General features: G+C 34.6%; 6 protein-coding genes across 9 annotated transcripts; 5 read left to right on the forward strand and 1 right to left on the reverse strand.

Annotated features, from left to right (window-relative positions):
* Positions 1 to 1,359: 1,359 nt before the first annotated feature.
* Positions 1,360 to 7,163, forward strand: LOC126673378 (isochorismate synthase 2, chloroplastic). The gene is made up of 16 exons (XM_056104976.1): positions 1,360 to 1,552; positions 1,632 to 1,829; positions 2,936 to 3,171; positions 3,255 to 3,372; positions 3,781 to 3,897; positions 4,010 to 4,156; positions 4,318 to 4,392; positions 4,483 to 4,551; positions 4,844 to 4,962; positions 5,085 to 5,142; positions 5,329 to 5,439; positions 5,663 to 5,747; positions 6,117 to 6,214; positions 6,352 to 6,444; positions 6,535 to 6,607; positions 6,681 to 7,163. Exons 1-15 carry the CDS (start codon positions 1,418 to 1,420, stop codon positions 6,601 to 6,603), a joined length of 1,728 nt encoding a protein of 575 aa, XP_055960951.1. The 5' UTR covers positions 1,360 to 1,417; the 3' UTR covers positions 6,604 to 6,607; positions 6,681 to 7,163.
* Positions 7,164 to 8,718: 1,555 nt separating this feature from the next.
* LOC126672883 (inactive protein RESTRICTED TEV MOVEMENT 2-like) lies at positions 8,719 to 9,677 on the forward strand. Its single transcript, XM_050366831.2, has 2 exons — positions 8,719 to 8,854; positions 8,934 to 9,677. Exons 1-2 carry the CDS (start codon positions 8,719 to 8,721, stop codon positions 9,515 to 9,517), a joined length of 720 nt encoding a protein of 239 aa, XP_050222788.1. The 3' UTR covers positions 9,518 to 9,677.
* A 1,872-nt stretch (positions 9,678 to 11,549) lies between these two features.
* LOC126673627 (protein QUIRKY) lies at positions 11,550 to 15,307 on the forward strand. The gene has a single exon (XM_050367842.2). It carries the CDS (start codon positions 11,990 to 11,992, stop codon positions 15,140 to 15,142), a length of 3,153 nt encoding a protein of 1,050 aa, XP_050223799.1. The 5' UTR covers positions 11,550 to 11,989; the 3' UTR covers positions 15,143 to 15,307.
* Positions 15,308 to 17,907: 2,600 nt separating this feature from the next.
* LOC126674143 (UPF0329 protein ECU05_1680/ECU11_0050) lies at positions 17,908 to 18,843 on the forward strand. The gene is made up of 2 exons (XM_050368536.2): positions 17,908 to 18,016; positions 18,374 to 18,843. The coding sequence occupies exon 2, from the start codon at positions 18,383 to 18,385 to the stop codon at positions 18,731 to 18,733; it is 351 nt and encodes a 116-aa protein (XP_050224493.1). The 5' UTR covers positions 17,908 to 18,016; positions 18,374 to 18,382; the 3' UTR covers positions 18,734 to 18,843.
* Positions 18,844 to 20,174: 1,331 nt separating this feature from the next.
* LOC126673849 (mitochondrial outer membrane protein porin of 36 kDa-like) lies at positions 20,175 to 21,863 on the forward strand. Its single transcript, XM_050368156.2, has 5 exons — positions 20,175 to 20,275; positions 20,360 to 20,449; positions 20,805 to 20,866; positions 20,946 to 21,187; positions 21,321 to 21,863. The coding sequence occupies exons 1-5, from the start codon at positions 20,185 to 20,187 to the stop codon at positions 21,634 to 21,636; spliced, it is 801 nt and encodes a 266-aa protein (XP_050224113.1). The 5' UTR covers positions 20,175 to 20,184; the 3' UTR covers positions 21,637 to 21,863.
* Positions 21,864 to 22,200: 337 nt separating this feature from the next.
* Positions 22,201 to 25,753, reverse strand: LOC126673847 (hypersensitive-induced response protein-like protein 1). Of its 4 annotated transcripts, none has more exons than XM_050368153.2 (6): positions 25,557 to 25,753; positions 24,132 to 24,325; positions 23,722 to 23,842; positions 23,499 to 23,590; positions 23,256 to 23,352; positions 22,201 to 22,758 (listed from the first exon to the last, which is right to left on the reverse strand). In XM_050368153.2, the coding sequence occupies exons 2-6, from the start codon at positions 24,318 to 24,320 to the stop codon at positions 22,400 to 22,402; spliced, it is 858 nt and encodes a 285-aa protein (XP_050224110.1). In that variant the 5' UTR covers positions 24,321 to 24,325; positions 25,557 to 25,753; the 3' UTR covers positions 22,201 to 22,399. The 4 variants fall into 4 exon arrangements, with proteins under 4 accessions (XP_050224110.1, XP_050224108.1, XP_050224112.1 ...); XM_050368151.2 differs by lacking the exon at positions 25,557 to 25,753 and adding an exon at positions 24,762 to 24,913; XM_050368155.2 differs by lacking the exon at positions 25,557 to 25,753 and adding an exon at positions 24,659 to 24,683.
* Between the last annotated feature and the right edge of the window lie 548 nt (positions 25,754 to 26,301).

Consider the following 26,301-nt stretch of genomic DNA (forward strand, 5'->3'; position numbering starts at 1 on the left):
AATATTCCGTTTTTTAAAATTTATTTTTTTATCTTTATTTTCTGAAAATTTATTTTTTTACTTTGAAAATTGGTAAAAATACTCTATAAACTGTTTGAAACTGTATTTGAAACTGTTTTTTAGAAACCGTTTGAAACTGTTTTTGAAAACAGCTTCAAATTATTTTTTAATAAATCGTTATAAACCGTTTGAAACTCTATTATACACTGTTTTTGAAACGGTTTATAAAATAGTTTCAAATTGTATTTTTTTTGAAACCGTTTGAAACTCTATTTGAAACTGTATGCGAGAAGTTTTGTAAAATGGTTTAAAATTGTGTTTTTTAAAACTGGTTGCAATTGTTTGAAACTGTTTGCAACTGTTTGAAACTGCGGAGTAAAAAAAAATATTTAAATTTTTTAGGTACATTTGAAAACTTTTAGTTTATGAGTTAAATTTTGCAAATATTTTTAGTTTTTTTTAGGTATTTTGCTAAACCTCCCTTTTAATAGTTTGTCGGTGTTTTTTTTGGGTTTGATCTGGTCAAATTTCTTCTATTGGTTTTTAAGCAGAATGAATTGGACTGACCATTGGTCCCTGTTGGACTGAATAAACTGGCTAGTCCGTTTTTTAAAATAATGGCGTGAATGAATAAGGTATATTTGCATTTAGTAGACTACTAAATACTGCCCCTAAATTACTAGGTACAACCCTTATTTTTACTAAAATATCTTTTAATCTATTTTAAAATTAAAAAACTCATGTTCAAATCCTCTATTCAAACCCGACAAGCGGATATGACAATTTGCAGTACAAATATCGGAATCTAGCTGAGATATAGGAAGTTTCTCTAGAAGGGAAACATCCCCATGGGAAGTTTCTCTAGAAGGGAAACATCCCCATGGGAAGTTTTCCCGTTTGGGCCGACACGGTCCTAGTGCATCAGCCCATAGAAAAAAATTAAAAAGTCCGAAAATAAAAAATAAGTAATTTATCTGGAAAAATTTGGAAACACACGTTTCGGATTGTCGACACTCGTTTTTTGACAAATCGTAAGTGTCATCCGCCATTATAATCGATGTATTCGAATCATTGAGAGAATTGTTTTTTATTTAGTGGCGGCAAATAGTAAAACCTTAAATTTATTTATGGGTCTTGATTTGTGGAAGCAAGACTTTTTTTTTTTGATAATTTGGGGAGGGGGAGCGCTTGTGGGAGAAATCGAACCCATAAGCTAGCAGTTTGTTGTTTAATGCTTATACAATTTGAGATATAACTCATTTGTAGGAAGCAAGACTTTTAAGCATAAGGTACAAAGACACGTGTCACTATGACAGCCAAGTCAGTAGACATAAAAATGTCAAGTACTAAGGGTCATTTTTGGTTCATCTCACTAGTATAAACTTACTGAACTGGAAACTGGTTTTTGTTTCAGCTCATGGCAACTGCAACTGCAGCTGTAGCCAAGCATGGCTTGTGTGCAGGTTTCATGGATTTATCAGAATCACCAAAATGCAGTTTCTCCGGCAATCCAATTCCCACTAAGCAATCACTAATTCATCTTTTCCACAATGTAAGCACCTACTCCTTCAATTCTTTCCCTGAAATTTTCACTTTCCCGAGAAACAAACACTCATTCTATGCATTTGCAGCGCGAACAAAGATATCGGTCATGTTCCCTATCAATGAACGGTTGCCAAAGTGATTTAAAAGTGCCAATTGGAATAACTGAAACGAGAACATTACAGGCAGTATCTTCCACAGCCATGGCTATGGAAGCTCTCAATTATGCCATTTCTGATGTTAAAGCCAATCCGCCGCTTTTCGCTTCCGGGATTTTACGTCTTCAGGTATAACATCTTAACTTCGCAATGCCAAAACAAAGTATACTTCATTTGATACTATTTGCATTATTGTACTACTCTTATCTCCAATTTGCTCAACATTGGTGGAGAAATGGGTGTATGCCACGTGTCTGGTTGGCATTGAATGGGAGATGCATTAAACGACATCTTTTTTGTTATCCTGCTGTTTCTATGGGACATGTTTCCAATAAGAAATGAAATTAGCAACTAGCATCAAGCAAGTGTGGAAAAATTGCCTTATCGGATCGCATAAAATGTTAATTGTTTGACTTCACACTTTGGTATATATTTTCATTTTATCATACTTTATAATTAATAGGGGTCTTGAAGTTGAAATTTCATACAATCATATTCATTTGGTAAAAAAAATTGTCACAAGGGAAAAAGCTACTTAACCCACCATCCATTAGAGCTCCAAAGTTTAAAAAAATTATATAAATAAGTACTTCATTCTATAAAATACATGTTCATATTGACATAATGGCATTATTAATAAAATTAATAAACTTTTAGCAATTTTTAGATCATCAATATGTTAAAAGACAAAAATATATTGCCCTTTATTTAATTTTATACTAAAAAAAGATCAAAAGATCATGGTGCGCAATAGTATATTACACATGAAATTAAGATGTCAATTTATATCCGTAAATTCAAAATTATTTTTAATCTTGTTTCAGTTGTTTGTAATTCACTTATTAGAGAATAACTACAGATAAATTTTTAACAGGTTGAAACACCAATTAAAGAAATTAAAATTTAGACACTTAAATTGCATATTTAGAAAAGTTCAGACACTCTTAGCAAAATTAAATTATTAATTAAAACGGGTTTGAGATTTTCAAAAACCGGTCCGATCAATCTTGGCTTAAACCCAATCCTGACCAACCAACGGCAAACATGAAAACTGAAGAAGATGAAGTGTCAGTTATTAATTAGGTTTTGCTCGGTTGATCATGTCTCTCTTTGATTCATTGAGGTTCAAAATCAGAAATTTCTCTTACTTAATGTCAATTTAGCTGCAACCAGTTGGTTGGAATTTCTAGTTTTTAATCTAATTTTCCAATTTACTTATTGTGATTGAAATGCAGGTACCAATCCAACAGAAAATTGAAGCCATTCAATGGCTTCATGCGCAGCACCATCTTCTTCCATGTTGCTTCTTCTCCGGTAGAAGAAGACGAGAAAATGAAACTGATCTTATGTTAGACTTCACCAATGGAAATGGCCATATCAACAATTTAGTCAGTGTAGCTGGTGTCGGCTCTGCTGTTCTCTTTAGGGATATCCATCCTTTTTCATATAATGACTGGAAGTCCATTAAGAGGTAAACAAAATCCAATAATTTTGATAATTTCATGTTTCTATTATTGCTGTGATTTGTAATTCAATCTGTTTTAACTTGTTCAGGTTCCTATCAGCCAATTGTCCTTTGATTCGTGCCTATGGCGCAATCCGGTTTGATGCCATGGCTGATATGTCATCCGAGTGGGAATCTTTTGGCTCGTTTTACTTCATTGTTCCTCAGGTAAACCGATTTTTTTGATTTGAATCCATGTGCAAGTTTATATTGAGCTCAAAGAATCAGATTTTTGTTGTTGCTAGTTATTCATAAGGAAGAAAGGGTCAACATGGCTTGCGAACTTGTGTCACAGGGTCAAATAAATCATTTTTAACTTTTTAATTAAATTAGATCCCCAAACTTGTGTCTGAGGGGTCAAGTAAGTCACGCATTTGCAGGGGTTACTTGACCTACATTAATAGAATTTGAGGACCTAGTAGACTGATAAAATAAAAAATGACTTACTCGACCCAAAAACACAAGTTTGAAGATCTAATAACCCAAAAAAGTTAAAATGAACTTATTTGATCCCGAGACACATGTTTGACGGCCGCGACCCTTTGTTTGTTATATAAGACTTGTTGATAATGATAGGTTGAGCTTGATGAGCTCGAGGGAAGTTCCATGCTTGCTGCAACTATTGCATGGGATAATGCCCTTTCATTGACATGGGAACAAGCTGTTGGTGCGGTTCAAATTACCATGAGTCAGGTCGGGCTACTCTGCTTGCTTAACTATTTGATTCATCTGCTTGTTGAATATAGAAAGCTAATTCTTATCCTTTTGTGTAATTTTGTTTGATGCTTGTTTTAAATTCATGCAGATTTCTTCTACTATCGTGAAGTTGTCGAAAGAAGTTAATAGAACATTTGTATTGAGCAATTATCACATCCCCAGTGAGACCTACTGGGATCTGGCTGTGAAAAGAGCTCTGCAGACAATAAATATAAGCAGCTCACCACTTATAAAGGTCTTTAATCGTCACCTGTGTGCTAAGTACATCTATGGTATCCAGCTCGCAGTTTTTTCTTCTGCGAAAATGCTAGTTATTTTTGGCCATGTGTTGTTTTTTTTTTCTTTTTTCTATATGATTTGGTTTTTGATGTACCTGAGTTGTGTCATGAAATCTAGGTTGTACTCGCACGTAGCAGCAGAGTTGTAACGGCTACTGACATTGATCCTATATTGTGGTTGGCTTCTCTGCAGGTACTTTTATCTTTATAACTATTCCGTGAATCATTCTTTACATATGAAAAGTCTTTAAGTAAAATACTTGAGAATAGTACTTGCTTACAGGTCGAAGGAGAGCATTCTTATCAATTTTGTCTTCAGCCACCTAATGGTCCAGCATTTATTGGAAACACGGCAAGTGATCGCTGGTCTTTTATTCTATAAGAGAATTATGCAGTTAACTGTATATCACTTTAATTTTCCACAATCCTGTAAATGTTTCGATTCTTGCTTGCCTTTTTCAAAATGGATTTTGCATGTTTTGAATGGTCATGGTTGCCAATAAATGAACTGCAATTAAATTATTTTTGAAGTTCAAAATAGTTGATGCCTTATATACTTTAGTCATTGTGAATGTGTATTTTCTTAATAAATGGAGATCAATTAGCCTTATTCTATTTTTGACTTGTATCAACTTTATCAATAGCCAGAGCAACTATTTCACAGAAAATGGCTAGGAGTTAGTAGTGAAGCGTTGGCAGGGACTCGTGCCAGAGGTGGATCAAAAGCTCTAGATCTTCAAATAGAACGTGATTTACTTTCCAGGTATATATTGGTACTTTGCACTTAATCACTTGTTAAACTGTTACACTGGAAATAAGTTAAGACAGTTCTGAAGCCGGTAACTAAGTTCATGTTTTGATTAATAACTTAGCATTCATTTGCAGTCCCAAGGACCATCTTGAATTTACCATAGTACGAGACAGCATAAGAAGAAAATTAGAGGCAAGTGCAGTTTCCTGTGCCTTGCGATATTAAATTATCCTTTCACAGATCCCTTGGTCTTGGTCTTATTGTGACTTATTGTGACAAAGAATACTGGAAGTCTAGAACTAGCTGTTGTCTGACATAAAGAAGAAAGCAAAAGAAATGAAACTTAAAGTACCATTCGTCCACTATTCTATTTTGCAGGCTGTGTGTAGCAGAGTAGTAGTAGAACCAAATAAAGCAATACGAAAGTTCCCAAGAGTTCAACATTTGAATGCCCAGTTGGCAGGAAAGTTAAGCAGTGAAGATGATGAGGTAAAGAAAATCAACTATCTCTGATTCAACAAAAAGTCCCTTAAATCACATATAAGATAATCTTTTCCCTGTTTATATTTGCTTGGCATGTTACCTTGCATTTACTGTATCTTAACTTCATTTTATGAATTCCACTTTTGGTTCGATCTGATAGTTTTACTACAGTTATTGTTGCCCTAGTTCTCTTAAACAATTCTCCTCCAATGTTCTGTTCCCTTTCCAGTTTGATATCTTGTCTTCTCTTCACCCAAGCCCGGCAGTTTGTGGATTCCCAACAGAAGAGGCACGCGCTTTAATTTCAAGAGCTGGTAGGTACATGCGTCATTCTGATGTTTGCATAGTAAATTTCATATTGCTATCAAGTTATTTCCTCAAGCCTCTTGGCATTGCCTATCTATTCTATACCACACCCAAAAGGATGCTCTGTGCAATACATGTGCAAGTCCTTTTGATAAATTTAATCTTCTCGAACAATGTGGTTACTGCAGTATAGAGGCTATAACATGTTGAATGAACGCTACAGTTTTGATAGCCTTTACTAACTCTCGTTTTTTTCCTTAGCCAGACAAACATTAGTAGACCAAATTGTGATGGCTGATTATCTTGTTCTCAATTACTTAGTTGGCTGTTTGCTTGCAACAGACCTGAACAACTCATTTTTTTCTAATATTCCGCAGAAATATTTGATAGAGGAATGTACGCTGGTCCTGTTGGCTGGTTTGGAGGGAGAGAGAGCGAGTTTGCTGTTGGCATCAGGTCAGCATTGGTCCAAAAGGTCAGCTATTTTCCTCTTCAGTCGCTGTTTTGAGTGAGAATGAATCTGATAAACATATTATAACTTGATTGAAGAGTCGCTGCTTCAAAATATCATACTGCATTGTGCTGTTGATTGCTGACTTTACTGAATTGTAGGGCCTTGGTGCATTGATCTATGCTGGGACAGGGATAGTAGAGGGAAGCAATCCCTCTTTAGAATGGGATGAACTGGAGCTCAAGACATCTCAGGTTTGTGTTCTGTAACATTCATTCATTTTACTAAGGCTTTCAGTGTGCTAATGCATTTTTATTTTTTTCTTTATTTGATGTGTTGCACAGTTCTCTAAATTTCTTAAACTTGAGGTCCCTGCAAGGGAAAAAATTGAAAATTCGAGAAGACTCAAGTGACAAGGTTCGTATTTTAGAGATGTACTGAACATTTGTGCATCTTTACATGATTTAATTACTGGTCTGCTCTTTCTCAGTTGTTTTTACCGATGAACATAATACTGAGAGTTTCTGGAATTGCTATTGTTTGTTTCCGGACTGGAAGCTTGAAGAGCATAAATTCGCAAAGCAGATTTTCTGACCCTTTCAGTTAAAGATATCATTCTTTTACAGAAATAGTACATACCGCATCCTACTGATCATTTGCCAACTCTGTTCTTTGATAATAGACGTATTGGATCTTGGACTCAGGATGGAAATTAGTAGACATGAGCAAGCAATATCTATAGACATTCTTTTTTCCCCATTGTTATCCCAAATCAATGCTATTGGTTATTCTTAGGTTCTGCCTTTGTTAAAAGAATGAAACGAAACAGAAGCCCAGTCTCCTTTTACATACGGAATTTCTCGAGTTCCAATAGTGAAAAAGAAATATGTTTCTTTTATGTTTGATGTTAACACTAATAATGTAATTATTTTTAATTTTATTATTCTAACTTAGAACTTTCTATATTGTTTCATGACATTTCTCTGCATCAATGATATGATTATTTGTGCCTTTGAGTTTGCGCATGGCCGCAGGATTAGGATGGTGGATTCGGAAACAAGCAGTGAAACACAAAAACCGCTGGGAGAAATATTTATTCTCTTTTAAACAAACTGGCATTGGCATTAGCCTACATAAAATCTTCAGAATTTTCTAAACTAAACCTCTGCTTGAGACCAGGGTTCACCTAAGACACATACACACTTTGTATGTGATTTATGTCAATTTTTGTTAACAGGATTTATTGTTCTTTGCAACAAAGAGCACCAGCAGAACAAGGAAGCCTGTCCACATGTATTCCATGCATTGCAGGGATAGCTTCCTCCCCAATTGTCACTTGTCGACTCCCGGATTCAACAAATAAAGCTCCGTTCAGCATCAGATCTTCCCCTGACCGCCAGCTCCACGATGTCCACTCACATTCAGGCTCAACGATCCTCTTGGTAACCTTATTATACTGATGAAGAGACCTCAAATCAGCGGTATATATTTTATTTACGTTTATAGACTGAAATAGTTAATATGTATATACCTCTTTGCAATCTGGATTTTCGGATGCAAGAAAGCGATTACCCTGGTTAATGACAGTAGGGTGCTTGCTGCCAACAATAGCATGTATTTCCCAGCTGATGCAGTAATTATTGACCACATGAACATATCCAAATCAAAATCTTGGCGTTTCCAGGAAGTTGCATTTTATTTTTAATTAATTAAAATTTAAAGATAATATTACCTTCAATAACTAAATTGGCTAATTAAATATAGGGATATAATAGTATTTTTATTAATTTAATTAGAAAAGTAGAACTTACCTAGGTTTTGTTAAAAAAGTTATTTCCCTGGTCAAAAAAGTCAACCTCTTAACTTTCCAAGAAGTAAATTGGCAAAAATGAACCAAGTGAAAAAAGAAATGCTATTTTCCGGAAAGTTAGATTTATTTAGTGAATTTATTCCCAACTAAGTGAGGCCTCAGAATAATTTTCTCTACCCCAGTCCTTGACGAATTCTCTCACAAGAGGTCCGTTACCCTTGACTTGTGGAATTTACTCATGATAATAGTATATTATTAATATGATGTAACCAAACAAATTATTTACCTTTTGTAAAATTCATTTTATTGACAGTAAATTCACTTTAAAAAATTATTTGATATAGACATTCAATTTTGTAAAGCCTAAAATATTAAGTTACGAAATGAATTTTTTAATAGATCATATCTTTTTACAAATAAGTTGGGTAAAAATTCATAAAATTCATTCGAACCAAATCCACTATGCTCATCTAAGAGGATTATGGACACAAGAAAAGCAAGGAATTGTCTCTTATCCTTCAGGCTAGATATCAGAAATTGACAATCAACACTTATAGTAAGACATAATCAAAACCTGAATTATCCAACAGGAAAAGTTTGGAATAACCCTGCATAATTCACAATTAAATGCATATAAATGGAAGATTGCCAACATTTAATCTATTTTCACAAGAAATATCAACCAAATTATAACAAATTCACAAATTAGGCTTCATCAATGGAAAATAATGGAGGAAAAAGAGTGAGATTTGGGGTTCGAGCGAGTTCGAGAGATCATTCAGTTCAAGAGTTCGTTCCTTCTGCAGCTTGGACAGAGGATTCAGAATTCCATTTCCTGCTTATTGATCTTCCTGGTAATTTAATTACTCTATCATCTTTCAATTTCTGTCAAATTACAGTTTATCTGACTGCATTTTTTTAAAAAATTTAAAGAATTTAAAAAGGAGGAAGTGAAGCTTCATGTGGATGAGTCAGGGCAGATAATAGTCAGTGGAGAAAGGCTTGTGAAGAACAGCAACAAATATATATATTTCGAGAAAGCGTTTAAATCTCCGGAAAATTCAGATATTGGCAGGATCACAGGGAAATTTGATGGAGAAATTCTATATGTAACTCTGCCTAAGAAGTCACAAGCACAGATGAAGAAAGAACCTGAGAATCCGATAAAAAATGACCAAGGCGTCGCAAAAGATCATAATGTAAAATATGACGAAGGCGTCGCTGAAGATCATGATATGAAAGAAAAGGAGCCCTCTGATGATCGTAAGATCGGGTCTCGGGAAAGTCATGATGATCAAGAGCAGAGTAAATTAGATAAAGAAGGTGAGAGCAAGAAAGGTTCAAGTGTTGATGGTTTTCGCAAAGAGAATATAGAGAAATGGGGACGAGAGGGTTCGGTATTAGAAAAGGCGACGAAAATGCTATTGGATAATAAAGAGATTTTGCTGACAGCAGTGTTGGCGTTTTCGTTGGGGATGTTAGTGTCGCGGAAACTTGAATCGGTTCATCACGAATAAATGGTATTGAGATACTGTCTTGACATTGCTGATGAACCCATCATACAAACTCCTAATAACCTTCATTTGTATATATGTAATATAATGGCTTTAAGAATCCAAAATTGGTGTAAAAAAATGAATCAAACTGATGATCTAGCAAACTGACAAATTTGATTTATTTTGGTTTGGTTTTGAAAACAAAATTCAAACTAGATACACACTCGAACTTTAATTTATATCAATCAATTAAAAAATATGACATCTCTATTACTAGATTAAACGGGGACGATTAATATTTGTCTCCGAAAGTGTATTTTTATAGTAGAAATATTATAATTTGACTTTGATTAAAAAAAAATTATACTTATCTTAATAATTTATATTAAGTGCTTTGAAAACTTAATAAATAAAGAATTAGAAGGGGGAGAAAATGCAGCATAGTGGGTGACAGTGGACGCATGAATGATATCAAATTTCAAAACATAAATTATTTTACAGCTATTAAGAATAAGAATGAGTCCAGTGGGTCAAAAGTACAAAATCAATCTAAGATCTTGAACCTATTCTATTTGTTTAATCATATCAAATGTGTTTTATAAACATTATGCTAAATTATTAAGAACAAGAGTTTGAAAATAGCACTCAAGCAAAATCAGCCTCATGTTGATTGACAAATGCAAATAAAGTTTGTGGGATATTGAAATGTTTGAAAATAAACCAAACAAATAGGCAAACAACAGAAAAGATAAATTGAAGTCCCAAAATAGCAGAAAATGAAACTTGATAAGGAACAAAATTAAAGACATAAGGCACCGTTTGGATTGATGGATTCTAAACGATGGATTCTAAACAATCAATGGATTTGGACAAAATCCATCGTTTGCCTCAAAAAAAAGTTAATAGAATCCATGGATTTATAAATTCCCTCATTTTCTACAATCCACCATTTTTGAGGGTTTTGATTTCCCACCTACTAGGTGGGAAAGTCCAAATCCACCATTTTTTATGAATGATGGATTGTTATATTATTTATTTTTTTCCATAAATAATATTAAAAACCATTGATTTTATTTTCAATCCAAACGATGGAATTTTAAAATCAATGGATTTAAATTCCATTGATTTAGAATCCATCGATTTTGTTAAAATCTATGGATTTTAAAAACCCTCAATCCAAACGGTGCCTTTAGAGAATAATGGCATCTACATATCATATATGGATAGGAGGAATTCCTATTTGAGCTAATATTCTTGTGTGTACACCAAGCTTTTGGCTTCATCCCCTAATCACTCAACTAAAATATGCCATTTATTTACTTTATTTTTTAATGTTTTCAGGATCAGATTCCATCAGCAACCCACCAAGTTTTATTATAAAATTAAAAAATCAGCTAAACATGAAAACTTTAGAGGTAGAAGCTTCTTTGACATGCGTGCCAAAAAGTATCTAAACAAGTAAGCATGTTTTTAGGGGTAAAAAATAGATAAAATAAAACCAGAAAAATGGAAATTAATGTCACGAGGAAGAAGAAGTTGGTACTGGTGAGACTGTTTGACAAGTGATGCAAATTGAAGAGAAGAATCAGAGGTCCCTAATCAAAGGATGCTTTGTGGGTTAATTTTGAGACTTTATTTAAAATGTGGTGCTTTTTACAAAAAGGAGAGAATCATGTCCCTTGCATAGGCATCTCATTATGTTTTGCTACATTTGAATATCACTCCTAGTGTGGCGCTGCTCTTCTCTCCTGCAGCTACTGCTCAGCCGGTTGGCTCAATAAAATCGATAATTATGTATTTTTAGGATCAAAATTCAAAAAAAAAATAACTTTGGCTCGATTATTCAATGTCAATCATAGCAAAGTTCTTCTTCGGGCATTGCGGCTAAGGGGCATATGATGTACAGTCAACATTTTACACACATAATTTACGTAAATATATTTCTGCGGGTTCGCTCAAATCAAATTATTTTATGTCCAAATCGAAATCAAACTATATTAAATTCAAAAACTGGTTTAGTTTTTCGATTTGATTCGATCTTTCACTACAATTTTGATCCAATATTGCACACCCTTAGAAGCAGCTAACCCACCCACCAAATCAATCCACTTAACCCAACCCATGAGATGAAAAATAGAATTTCGAATCATATACTTGGAGCCAAGCACGAGCTTAACTTAAGCCTCAACGATCCAAAACAAGAGAGGCTCATAGCAATTTGTTGAAAGGAAAAAGGTAGCAGCAGCAGCATATTATCACAACACAGAGAATAGAATAAAAGTAAACTAACAAAAAAAGGCAAAGAAGGAACCCGTAAAAGCAACGAACCACCAAACAAAAACATCCTTCATAATACAGAATAGAATCTCATTTCCCACTAATTCCCTCTCCTCATATCAAACTTTCAAATCCATATCACCCCTCAAAAGCCACGCCCATCACCGCCTCTCCTCCTCCGCAATCACCGCCCCTCTGTCAAAGAAAAATGAGACAATGACGACCCCGTCAGAACCACCACCGCCGCAACCATCGCCACCCAAAACCATCCGCAAGCTACTCGTGGAAGTAGTCAATGCACGTGACCTACTTCCCAAAGACGGTCAAGGAAGCTCCAGCCCGTACATCCTCGCCGAGTTCGACGGTCAAAAGAAACGAACCTCGACCAAATACCGCGACCTCAATCCTGAATGGAACGAGACGCTCGAGTTCATCGTTTCCGACCCGGATAACATGGAGTTTGAGGAGCTTGAAATTGAAGTTTTTAACGATAAAAAATTCGGCAATGGCAGTGGTCGTAAAAATCACTTCTTAGGAAGGGTTAAAGTTTACGGTTCTCAGTTTGCTCAGAGAGGACAAGAGGCGCTCATTTATTTTCCTCTCGAGAAAAAAAGTGTGTTCTCATGGATTAGAGGTGATTTAGGGTTAAAGATTTGTTACTACGATGAGTTGGTCGACGAGCCACCGCCGCCGTCTGATAAGGACGGACCTCCACCGGAGAATCAGCCCCAAGAGCCTATTAAATCGCCGGCGGTTGTTGTGGTCGAAGAAGGAAGAGTATTTGAGGTTAATCCGTATCATCAGGAGAATATTTCTTACAGTCATCGTTTTCACGATCATCAGCAGTTTCCTCCGGTTGTCGTTATCGGAGAATCTCCGCCTCCTATGGTGCAGGTGCACTCATCGGAGCCGACACTGCAAGGTCCTATTCCGGAGCAAGCTATTCCACAGCCGCCTCCGGAGGCGGAGTACATGCCGGAGGTAAGGAAGATGCAGAGTTCCAGAGTTGCTGCTGTCGGCGGTGAAAGAGTGAGGTTACCCCGGCGGATGAACGGAGATTTTTCTCCGAGAGTTATTTCTGGTAAATTTAATACTGAAAATGAGAGAGTTCATCCGTACGATCTTGTTGAGCCAATGCAGTATCTGTTTATTAAAATAGTTAAGGCTCGTGGTTTATCACCAAACGACAGCTCGTTTGTTAAGATCAGAACTTCTACTCATTCCGTACGGTCTAAACCGGCGTTGTACCGGCCGGGCGAGCCAACGGAGTGTCCTGAATGGAATCAGGTGTTTGCGTTGGGTCACAACAAGCCTGACTCGTCTGGTTCAACCCTTGAAATATCAGTTTGGGACTCAACGGAGCAGTTTCTCGGCGGCGTTTGTTTTGATTTGTCTGATGTTCCGATTCGTGATCCGCCGGATAGTCCTTTGGCTCCTCAGTGGTACAGATTAGAGAGCGGACCTGATCAGAATTTGAGCAGAGTGTCCGGTGATATACAGCTTTCTGTTTGGATTGGAACTCAAAACGACGACGCGTTTCCTGAGGCTTGGAGCTCTGATGCACCGTATGTGGCTCACACGCGCTCCAAGGTTTATCAATCGCCGAAGCTGTGGTATTTGAGAGTGACAGTTATTGAAGCGCAAGATCTTCAAATTGCTTCCAATTTGCCGCCGTTAACAGCGCCAGAGATTCGAGTTAAATTTCATCTCGGTTTCCAATCAGCAAGAAGTAGAAGAGGATCAATGAACAACCACACGACGTCGTTTCACTGGCCTGAGGATTTAATCTTTGTTGCCGGTGAGCCACTCGAGGACTCTCTCATCGTAGTTGTTGAAGACCGTACAACCAAGGAAGCAATATCACTTGGTCACGTAATAATTCCAGTGAGTTCAATTGAGCAACGAATCGATGAGCGCCACGTAGCATCGAAATGGTTTCCGTTGGAAGGAGGAGCAAGCGCTGGACCAGGGCCAAACACTCTCGGCGGCGGTGGTGGAGGCGGATTTTACTTCGGCAGAATACATCTCCGTCTCTGCTTAGAGGGAGGGTATCACGTGCTAGATGAAGCGGCGCACGTGTGCAGTGACTTTAGACCCACGGCTAAACAGCTCTGGAAGCCAGCTATTGGGATTTTGGAGCTGGGAATTCTCGGCTCACGGGGCTTGCTTCCCATGAAAAATAAAGGTGGAGGAAAGGGGTCCACTGATGCTTACTGTGTAGCTAAATACGGCAAAAAGTGGGTCCGTACGAGAACAATCACAGACAGTTTTGATCCACGTTGGAATGAGCAGTACACGTGGCAGGTTTATGATCCTTGCACTGTCTTAACAATCAGCGTTTTTGACAACTGGCGTATGTTCGGTGACCCATCAGAAGAAAAACCAGATAGCCGAATCGGAAAAGTACGGATACGGGTCTCTACCCTTGAAAGCAACAAGGTTTACACAAATTCTTACCCACTATTGGTTTTATTAAGAAGCGGGTTGAAAAAAATGGGTGAGATTGAAGTAGCGGTTCGATTCGCCTGCCCCAGTTTGCTACCCGATACTTGCGCTGCTTATGGCCAACCATTGCTTCCCAAAATGCACTATCTTCGCCCGCTTGGTGTTGCACAACAAGAGGCATTGCGTGGTGCCGCCACCAAAATGGTGGCGTCGTGGCTTGCCCGGTCCGAACCGCCGTTGGGACCTGAGGTGGTTCAGTATATGTTGGATGCTGATTCTCATACTTGGAGCATGAGAAAAAGCAAGGCTAATTGGTTTCGGATCGTTGCGGTTCTTGCCTGGGCTGTCGGGTTGGCTAAATGGTTACACGATATTCGGAGATGGAAAAACCCGGTTACTACAGTTTTGGTTCATTTCTTGTATTTGGTACTTGTTTGGTACCCGGATTTGGTTGTTCCTACAGGGTTTTTATATGTATGCCTAATTGGTGTATGGTACTATCGGTTTAAACCGAAGATACCAGCAGGTATGGATATACGGTTATCTCAAGCCGAAACGGTCGACCCAGATGAGTTAGATGAGGAATTTGATACAATACCAAGTTCAAAACCGCCCGATTTAATTCGGGCAAGATACGATCGGTTACGGATGTTAGCAGCTCGCGTCCAAACAGTATTGGGTGATTTTGCAACCCAAGGAGAGCGGGTTCAAGCTTTAGTAAGCTGGAGGGATCCACGGGCCACAAAGCTGTTCATAGGAGTGTGTTTGGGTATAACCATAATTCTGTATGTGGTGCCAGCAAAAATGGTAGCTGTAGCCTTAGGATTCTATTATCTGAGGCACCCAATGTTTAGGGACCCAATGCCACCGGCTAGCTTGAATTTTTTCAGACGGCTTCCAAGCTTGTCTGATCGGTTAATGTAAGATTTGATAGAGTAAAAAAGTATATTAGAGTCAGTAATAATAGATATAGTAGAAACAAAAAAAGTAAGATTTTTTGGGCACCAAATTTGCTAAAATAACTGAAAATTGTGAGAAGTGGCAGGCAGACTGTGTTTTTACTTTACTAGTATTATTTTCTTGTGTTCATGATTGAAACTGATGGATTAAAAAGGGGAAGAGTTGGAATAAGAGAAAGGTGTGGGGGCAAAGAGACAGATTTAAGAAAAATTAAGGACCTTGTTGAATGGGAATGCTGTGATTGTGTTACATAAAGTTTGAACATTGATTTGATTTCTAATGCTTAAAATTTCATTTTTCCGATTTGTTTTTCTTACTTCATTGTATTAAGTTTTTTTCATTTGCTTGTGGAGTATTGAGCTCTTAGGGTCAAGATGCACGGTTCGCAATGCAGCTTTTTTGAGAGCATGATTTTTCAACAAAGTTTTTGACTTTATGGACACCATAGAGGCTGACATTAGGCCCCAAATTCACCTGCAACTATCCATCAGTGGGATTCGTTAATAAAGATACTGAGATACATTGATTTTTGAAGAGAATACAAATTTAATCAAATTAAAGAGTAATATTTAATGGGGTTCAATTTGATTTTGAATTTAATCGAAATATATGAACATTTTTTTCTTTTTTAAAATTTAACAAGAAAAGTAAAAATTAGAAGACATCAAATTAAGTATCCAATTTACGTTAAATTGTAATATATTAAACATTTTAATCAATTAAAGATATATAAATAATATTTTTTAAGGAAATTATATCATATATATAAGTTCGACTTCGGTTTTTCAATTTTCAACCAAAAATATTTTGAAAATTATAATAAATAATGCAAACTGATTATTTAATTTAACTCGATTTTTCAATTGGTTTGATTCAGTGCACACCCTAACTTCGATTAGAGATGGTCATCGATCAGTTTGCTCAGTTCAATTTAGGATAGAACAAAATCTACCAAATTGAAAGTTGTCAAACTTAACCGAACTATTCAATTGATTTGGTTCGATTAAAAAATTTGACTGTTAATTTTTTAGAAACTATTTTATTTATTTATTTATTTTAAAATTAACCTAAATATTTAAAATTATTTTTTGATTTTTTTATATGTAATCATGAACACACACACACACACACACATATATATATATATATATATACATATATATATATATATATGTGTATATATATATATATATATATATATATATATATATATATATATATACAATAATAATAATAATTCATGTCTTTTTAAGAAATATTTTAAGAATTTATAATTAATTAAAAAAATTAATTATATTCTATCATTTTTAAATTATTCAAATCAAACTGAAAATCAATGAAAACTACCAACCAAATTAAACCATATTTTTTCAGAAACCGAACCATAGTTACAATTTCTATATATTTTATTTCGATTTCCGATTTGATTCAATTTTCACACGTGGTAATTTCCCAAAATACATGTTTTGACATTTTATTTACAACTTTACATTGCAAGTTTTGACTTTTCTTTTCTGACTTTTTTTATTTACGAAAAATACCTTTTTTTAATTTCATAAATACCTTTTTCGGTTTTCAATTTCGATTTTCAGTTTTTTTGGTTCGGTCGACGACCAACAGTTTTTTTTATATAGTGTAAGATTAGTGTATATATAGTGTTAATTTTTATTTTTTATAGATTTTTTTCTTGAAATTTTTTATTTTATTTTTTATAGTGTAACAGTAGTGTATATATAGTGTTTTTATGGTGTTTATATAGTGTATAAGTAGTGTATAAGTAGTGTATTTATGGCATTTTGTAGTGTTTTTTGTGGTTTAACCATGAAACACTGCAAATACACCATAAACACTGCAAATACACAATAAACACTGTAAATACACCATAAACACTGTAAATACACCATAAATTTACTAAAAACGGCAGAAATACACTATTAATACACCAAAAATACACTAAAACGTAAAAATATTATAAAATTATTAAAAATGCACCATAAATCAATATTTTCTTTACAAAATCAGTAGTAATAAATAAATCTATGAATAAGAGAAGATAAAATAAATAATTATATGAATAATAGAATAATTTTATAAATAAAAAATTATAGATCTACAATAATTTATTTACAAAATATTTAAATCATTACAAAAAAAATCTAAAAAATTACATAAATCTTAAAACGAATCGAGAAATCCATAGCGCGAATGGAAAAGACGAACGGACTAGCGCGAACGGAAAAACGACCGAAATCGACGAGAAATCCATCGAAAGTAGACGAACGGAAGCGCGACTAGAAAGACAAACGGAGAAGTAATCGGAGAAGATAAACTGAAAATCAAATGAAAAAAAGAAGAAAAGAAGAGAGAAGAAGAGAGAGAAGAGAGAAAAAAAGTAGTTATGTAAAAGTTTAACCTAAAATGAGATAAGACTTCTTTATATAGTGGGTATTTTTAGTAAATAAGTTAACTTATTAGGTAACATAAGATAAGAGAAAAAATGGGCCAAAATGGTGTAAATATTTTACCCAAAATAGACATTTTAGAAAATAATCTCTTTTCACACACCCACCTGCAACCACAAAAGCAGAGCAAGTAAGCATGGAATATTATTGTCCTTACATACATAGTGGCAAACCATGAATAATTGAAGCTCAAGATTTTGTTGATGAGAATGTGGGTATTTGCATAATTTTAGCCTCCAAAAAATGCAGCCCATTGCTATTTATAACACCAAAATAAGATCAGACTAAAGACTATATATATTACCAATTGATTGATTGTTATTTGTACAAAGTAAAACAATACCAAAAGATCGCCTAACACAAAGTGAAATTCCAGGTTTGTTGGCTTTATTTTCCTTTTCTTCTATTATGGCTGCATCTTTAGTGTAATCAAGTCAAATCAACTCGCCAATTATTTAAAATCAATTTAAAAATCTGAAGCCGACTTGATTAATAGCTTGAATTCAAGTCATTCGAGTCGAGTTCACATATCAAAATATTTTATCAAACTTGCGAGTATAGTCAAATTTTAATTAATTTAATTTTCTTCAAGGTTGTACATAATTGATACTTTTACTTTATACCAAAATTAAATTTTAAAATTTTATATGAATATTCGAATCGAGCTAAGTCGAGTTCTTTTTTCTTTGACCTTGTTCTCACTAATGAATAACAATATATGTGTTGTGATCAGACTAGCTAAATGGGAGAGACAGCAGAATTGGAGAAAAATGATCACAAAGTCGAAAAGAAGGACGAGCATGTCGACGAGAAGAAAAAGGAGGGTGAAAATGTCAAGGAAGAGAATATTGGAGAAGAGAAATCTAAGGATAAGAAGGAGAAGAAGAAGAAAGACAAGGAAACTAAGAATAAAGAGGATAAAGAAGATGGTACTTCAAAAGAAAAAAAGAAAACCAATCCTGAAGATCCTGTGAAACTTAGGGCTAAACTTGAAAAACTCAACACCAAGATTCAAGCTCTCAACCTTAAGAGAGAGGAGATTCTCACACTCATTCAACAAGCTGAAACCAATGCCCCAATACCAACTCAATGATTTGATCTTCACCACTTATGTAGATGGAGAAGTTTCAAAAATAGAAATATTTATTAGTAGTTTTATGCCTTGTATGCAAATTTAAAATAACATTATCCTTGTTATATATATATATATATATATATATATATATATATATATATATATATATATATATATATATATATATATATAACATATAGTATTTGTAAATAAAAAAGAGATTAATTATTTAATAAAACATTGTAGCTATGTACTTACATAATGGAAGATCATCATATGCTAGTAAGATTAAGTTCAATTGCATTATATGTTTGTAGTGAGTAGCATAATCAGGAGGGAAACAAAGATGTGCATGCATGCAAGAGGGAAAAAACGACTTAATGATTGAAGAAAGGGAGATGACTGAGATTAGAAAGAGAGAATAATACCGAAAAGGATAAAAAAAAAACTGAAAACAACCGGTGATTGACTGTCAGGACCGACGACCAACACAATACTTTCAAATAACGTATATGGCTGATTGAATAACTTATGTGAGGAATGAAGCTTGGTCCGGAATCAATGCAATGCAATATCAGAAAGAGAGAGAGAGAGAGAGATCAATATAAGTAGTTGCATTGATCGCGGACCAAGCCTTATTCCAAACATTGCAATTATCAATTAATTATATGTATGGATTCTACTTGTACGTATATATAGCTAAAATTTCCGTACAAATTTCGGAAGGTAATCAATTGAAGAGACGTTAGCCTTGCTCGCCACTACTAGTTTGGGAATTGGGATTAGCCTCGTCCATGGAGAGGTGCATGCAAGATTCATAGTTTGTATGATCAGTGATCATATATGTTACCAAAATATTATTTTACAATTAATTGATGCACTACTAGTGTCACCTTGATTAGAAATGAGAGATACGATTGAGATACGTAATACGTTATGAAAATTTAAAGATTAGGTTTAAAATGCATGCATGATCTATAGCTAGTGCATGATGTTTCATTATAAAGTTTGTTTTTGTTATTATGGTACTACATGGTTTTGTTTGCTGAGTGCATGAATGCTCTACTTATCAGTCATCACTAGAGAAGTACATTGTAGTCATAAGTGTTAACTCTGAAATTGAGAGTATATCTTCAATAGGCGAAAACATGTGCAGTGAACATGGTCAGAAAGATCCAAACACGTGTTGTCGGAAAACCACTTCGATGATAAAGTCAAATAAATTCTTTCGTGAGGAAATATGTGAATAATGTAAGGATTAAGTATTTAGTGTTTAGAGATGCATTAAAATGAATGGAAGAAATTCTATATAAGAAAGCTCAAACACAGTTTGTAGCTTCAATGTGCAGCATCAATAAAGTTGAAGGGTTCTTAGAAATTTCCCTTCTTTATAAAATGAATTGTGTTCGTTACCTTTGGGGAAATTTCCTCTTAATTTGGCTCTCTCTACCACTTATCAATATATTTTCATGCCATCAAATTTTAAGTTAGATCACTTTTTTAAAGTAAATATGAGTAAGGGTCCAGGTTTATACCATGATATTGGCAAGAAGGCCAGAGGTATACATTTATTATATTGTTAGTTTTAGGAGTTTTTTCTTTTATATATAAATAATTTATAGTTTTGTTTTGCATTTTGGTTAGATGTTCTGTATGGAGATTATGCTCATCAACCAAGAACCCATTTTGGTTTCAAGAATAATATAAGGTGGAATTTTGATCTCTCCTGTCAATGTAATATCTCTGCCCCTTCATCTTTTAGCATTTATTTTTCCATGTTGTTTTCATTCCTTTATAAATACATGTGAAAACTATATTGCACGGAAACAGAAACGTAAAAAGTCAAATGGAAAACGGCAGAATGAACATTTTTTATAACAATAAATTACAAATATTAATTTTGAAATTTCAGACATTTTTTTAAATTAGAAGTGAAATGTCAAAACATAAAACTCGAGAAATTTTCATACAACATAATGCAGAAAGTACGGACTTGAAATTCTCTGAGTTCGCACATTACATAACTAGCAAGCATTATTCATGAAACATCATCTAATAATTATTCTGTTGCTTTCCATTACTCTTGCAGCTCCAGATATTTTGCAAGGAGTATCAGCATATTTCAGATTTTTAGTACCTGATTCTGGCAGGGTAAGAATTAAAATTGCTTCAAAATATGAATTTGTAAAGAAAATTATTGCAATGACAATGGTGGCTGCAATAATAACAGGTAGAGCTGAGATACTTGAATGATTATTTCGGGATTGCCGCTGGTGCCGGAGTGAGATCATATGAAGATGGAGTGTTTAGAGGAGAAGGATATTACCCTGTTGTAAACGTATCAGGTGTGGCAGGAAGCACATTTTTCTCACTCGGGACTGACGTAACCTTCAATGTAGCAGAAGGTTCATTCGAAGAGTTCCGAGTTGGTATGAGCTTCAACAGTCCCTTCATTCACTCTTCCGTCAATTTGTGAGTAATTCCGTTACACTCGGGAAAACTAGTTATTTCCTAGCTAAAGCTTTTTAGTTTCGAGTTTCACGTTTCAGAAGTTTAATTTTTGTGCAACCTATGATAATCCAATATTCGATTATTGTTAATGCAGGGACGATAAACTTGACGCTGTAAAAGCTTCCTGTTACTACTCATTCAATCAACTAACAAGGACTGCTGTCGCAGCAGAATTGAAACATAATTTTTCAACATCAGGAAAAACTACACTTACATTTGGCGCGCAACATTCCATGTTTCCATACACATTGATGAAGGCCCGAATGAACACTGATTTCAAAATGAGTGCACTTTTTAGGCTCGATTTGTGGAACAAACTCCTCCTTGCTTTCACAGGAGAGATGAATATGATGGCGTCCGACTCCGACAAGATCTCCAAAGTTGGAGTTTCTATGGCTTTCAATCTCTAGATCAAATTCACCTGAAAAACGAGAAAGACAATAATTATGCCATGTCGATAAAGTATGGCAGGCAGATTATTTGCTTATATGGCTCTGCTATATCAAGATTTATGTATAGGTTTCACTTTTAAAATCCCTTTTCTAATACTAAACTAAATATTGGGAAAAACCAGAAAAGCGAGTGAAAAGTGTATGCAACATTCATTATAGTACATTGTTTTATTTGATAAGATAAAGTACGTCTTGATTTGAAGTCGTTAAATAGGGGAATAATCTTGTTAGAGAAAGAAGATGTTGAAATAAAATCAAAATAAGGCATCTTCTAGCAAAAGTAGACGGATCATATTTATTCACTAACGAAATAATTATTTAGGAAAAAAAACATACAGATAGAAGGCGATAGTACCTGGTAGCCGCAAGCTTTTAACTCTACAAAGAAAGGATTTGACAAAATAAGCTAGACCCCGTTGCAAAGTGAGTCGCCGATTCCTTTACCTAGCATCTTTGTCGAGTAATTTAATTGGATAAATTCCAAAAACATGCATCAACAATCATAGAGCAAGTGCAAAGAACTATTTGAACATAGAGGGTAAATATAGTAGACTGTTAAAAAAATATCCCAAAAAGTTTGCAAAGAAACAGGTAGGTAAACAATTTAAAAAGACTGGACTATATAAAACCCTATACATAAATCTTGATCATGATCAGGATCATAACAAGACCTGAATATATAAAAAACCTAGCAAACTAATCCATTGCAGCAGAACAATTACTAATTGGAGGCAGAAGCTTGAAGAAGTCCATTACGAATCTCGGTGGCAACATCACGAACAGCACCAGGTCCATGAGGAATGAACACAGCAGATGACTTAGAGGCAGCACCAATTTCCTTCATTGTATCAAAATATTGGGTGACCAGGACCATGTCCATGATATCTTTTGCTGTGGTCCCTGGAACATTTTCTGAAAAGCACAGAACACTGTCTCTTAATCCATCCACAATTGCTTGTCGCTGTCGAGCAATACCCAACCCAGAAAGATACTTTGATTCAGCTTCACCCTCAGCTCGCTTAATTTGTATAATCTTTTCAGCCTCTGCCTTCTCATTAGCCGCAACCCTCATCCTTGCAGCTAAGGAAACAACAAGATATCAGAAAAGCATATTAAGAAAATTATGAGAGCACTTTAGAGTTTTCCAGATAATAAGGTTTTTTATTACTCAAGTCAGATTCCTTTTTAAACCTAAGGATCAATTGCACACAAAAAATAAGAACATTTATCCCTCTCCTTCACCCCACCATGCCCAGCTTATGTCATTGGACTTCGTCCTTCACTTACATCTACAATATGGCAAAAGAAGAATAAAACTCTACTTTTCCACCATTAAGAGAACCTCTTTCTCTTGTGTATTGACAGGATAGTTTTAGGACCCTATTTATTAAATTTATTTAAATTAAATAAATTGGTCTTTCTTTGTCATGTCCGCTCCACAATGAGACAATTTGCCTAAATGGTAGTGCCAACACAGCTGTTATTCAACAGCCTGTGCATTCAAACTGGTGAACAAATGTTATAGTAGTCTAGCAATAATCAACATTCAACACCATATAGAGATTCTAAGTTTTTACCTGCATTAATTTCATTCATAGCTCGCTTCACACGCTCATCAGGTTCTATATCAACAATCAGCGTTTGCACAATCTCAAATCCATAAGCAGACATAGCCTGCCAGAGATTATGAACACAACATTGTTACAGAGAAGTGGTTTTACAATACATAAGTTTCCAAACTCACAAAACCTTACATCATTAACCATATGTTCTTTGCTTCAGCAAAAAGAAAAAAAATAATATTTCATAAAAAATTATACCTTCTCAAGTTCGTCTTCAACAGCTTTGGCGATATCATTCTTTTGCTCAAAAGCATCATCTAGATTAAGTTTTGGAACAGTTCCCCTGATTACTGGAGAAGGTCACGGGAAAAAACAGCTCAGTTCATATGTATTACAAAGTATAGGAATATACACTAAATAAAGTAAAAAATCATGTCTCCAGACATATATTATCATGCATATGCATGCAAGTAATCCATACCATCAAAAACATATGCCTGGATTTGTTCCCTTGTGTTGCTGAGTTTGTAGAAAGCATCACTTGCTTTGTCAGCCAGAGCACGGTATTGAATAGATGCAACAACATTGACAAACACATTATCCTGAAATAAATCAAATTAAGGATTATATTGTCCGAGATACAAAGGCACAGTGCAGTTACCAGAAGTAGTTTTGCAGTTAATTTTTTTTAAAAAAGTAATAATAATATTATATTGAGAAATAAAGAACAGAAAATTGCTCCCTATCGTTTCCTCTACATCACTAAGTAGCTCCAATTAATTTAAAGAAACAGACAGGATATTCTGACCCAAAATAAAAAAGATTAAAAACCAAGCATCCTGTGACTGTTCAGGAATGTCAAGCTATCATCACGACAAGAAAAAGGCACACCTTAGTCTTAGTTTCACAACGGACATCCAACTGTTGCAACCTCAGCGATAGATGACCTGCAAGCTGACTACCAAAAATCCAAGGCAGGCAATGGCATCCCGGCTCAAGAACATCCTCAAACTTCCCAAACCTCTCCTTGATAGCTACTGTGGACTGATCAACTTGTACGCAACAAAGCAGATTGCCCATTCTGTCTACACTCGAAAACCAAATTCCATAAGTCTCAGCGAGAAAGGATTAAAGTAAGAAAACATTGAAAAACTAAATTCACGATAAACCACTATATAAATGGACAAGATATTTGATACCCTATAGCTAAAATCACAAAAATCGCGTAACGAATTGAAACTAAAAAATTATAATTTAAGGTACTAGTAACCGAATGGTGACTGAATCTTTATGATCAAGGTCTCACCGGTAAGCAATAATTACAAAACCATGTCATAAAAAACTGATGTACAAACAAGAAACAGCATAGGAACAATTCACAAATCCTGCATATAATAAGAACATGAAAGAAATATCACCTTTGAAAGGTGAAAATTAAACAAACAAAATTGTATAAAGTGAAACCTGAATTAAAATTAAAGAGGTGAAGGAAGATTACAAATATATAGGCAAAGTTATTACCGCAAACAGGAGTTATGAACGGATCAAAAGTACTTAAACTGCAAACAAACAAATAAAGGCGACAGTGTATTGCCTCAAATAAAACTCCTTAACCTTTATAGGATAACAATTAAAGAAAAGATTTTGCATATATCCTCCAACCAATATACGGTTGACAAATATGCCAGCAATAAAATATAATCAGATTCATCAAAAAAAATAAAATATAATCAGTTATAGAGTCATTCATCTATTAGGTCAATATTACAATAAGTAGCTCTTGAGTGCTTAGACTAATGGCTAAGTCTCCATGTACTGATGTACACGAGGTCGGGGTTCGATCCCGACTCTGTATGGGCTGTTTTTTCGCCTGATTTAAAAAATAAATAATAATTTACCTCTCACTAACAGCTAATGTAAATCCGGATTAAAAAAATATTACAATAAGTAGGAAATAAAATATAATACAAAGTTTTGATAAAATTTGATTGGTTTGGTCCATAAATTTATCATAGACCGGGTCAAGTCAATAATTTCCCATAAATAAAATAACACAATAGCAATATAAACAAAACAACACAATCACAATCACAATTCTTTCTTCTATAATAGAATAACAAAATAAGAAATTTCCACCATCGAAATTAAAATAAACATAACAAATTTATTGTATTCCCATTTCATTCATCAAATTTTAAATTTTGTTTTAAACTCAATTCGCAAAGATTCAATTTGATTACTATAAATAGAAATTAAAATTAAAGAGCAGAATTGGAATCAGGGGATCGAAATTGATGATGGAGAGCGATTACATACCTTTGGAATAATTATAGTTTAAAACGATGAAATTCTTGAAGAGGAAGCTTCAGTTAAAGCAGAGAAGAGAGGAGCGAAAAATAAACAGCAGCTGCACAATTTGCATTTGCATTAGAGCCAATGCTACGGAGCCACGTACATACACATTAGGCAGTTCATTGCGCCTCAGGGTTCAAAACGTTTTTGGTTGTTTTTTACACATTAACTCCCTCGCTCTGCTTGCTTACGGATTGCCCATTTTTGTTTGTTATTTAATTAAGGGAAAAGGTTTAATTTGCCCCTGGTGTTTATGTCAAAGTATGAATGAATCCCTTAAGATAAATTTACCCAAAATATTCCCCAAAACTTTAAAAGGACTTATAAGCCATTTTTAACTCTTTGTTTTACAAAAACCTCTCTTTTCTCTCAAAGCAAACCCTAGCCGTCTAGAGTTTTTTTATTGTTTCTTCTCCGGCAGCCGTCAATGGTTTGATTTTGCTGTTGACGGTAGCCATCCCTTTACATATGTTAATTTAATTTCATAGATATAATAAATAGCCAATTCTTTTCCATTTTTTCTTGATAGATTAAGATTTATCAACGAAGCACAATTCAATTATCAAGAAGCGGAGATAAATTGAAAATCATCAACAACAAAATGAAATCGTTTATGAGCTATATTAGGTTTATTTATTTTTCTTTGTTTTGTTTTTTTCTGAATGTTTTATTTTGTCCTTTCTTTGTGAAAGGTTTGTTGTCCTTCCTC

This window comes from Mercurialis annua, linkage group LG3, assembly GCF_937616625.2.
Source record: "Mercurialis annua linkage group LG3, ddMerAnnu1.2, whole genome shotgun sequence".
NCBI lineage: Eukaryota > Viridiplantae > Streptophyta > Magnoliopsida > Malpighiales > Euphorbiaceae > Mercurialis > Mercurialis annua.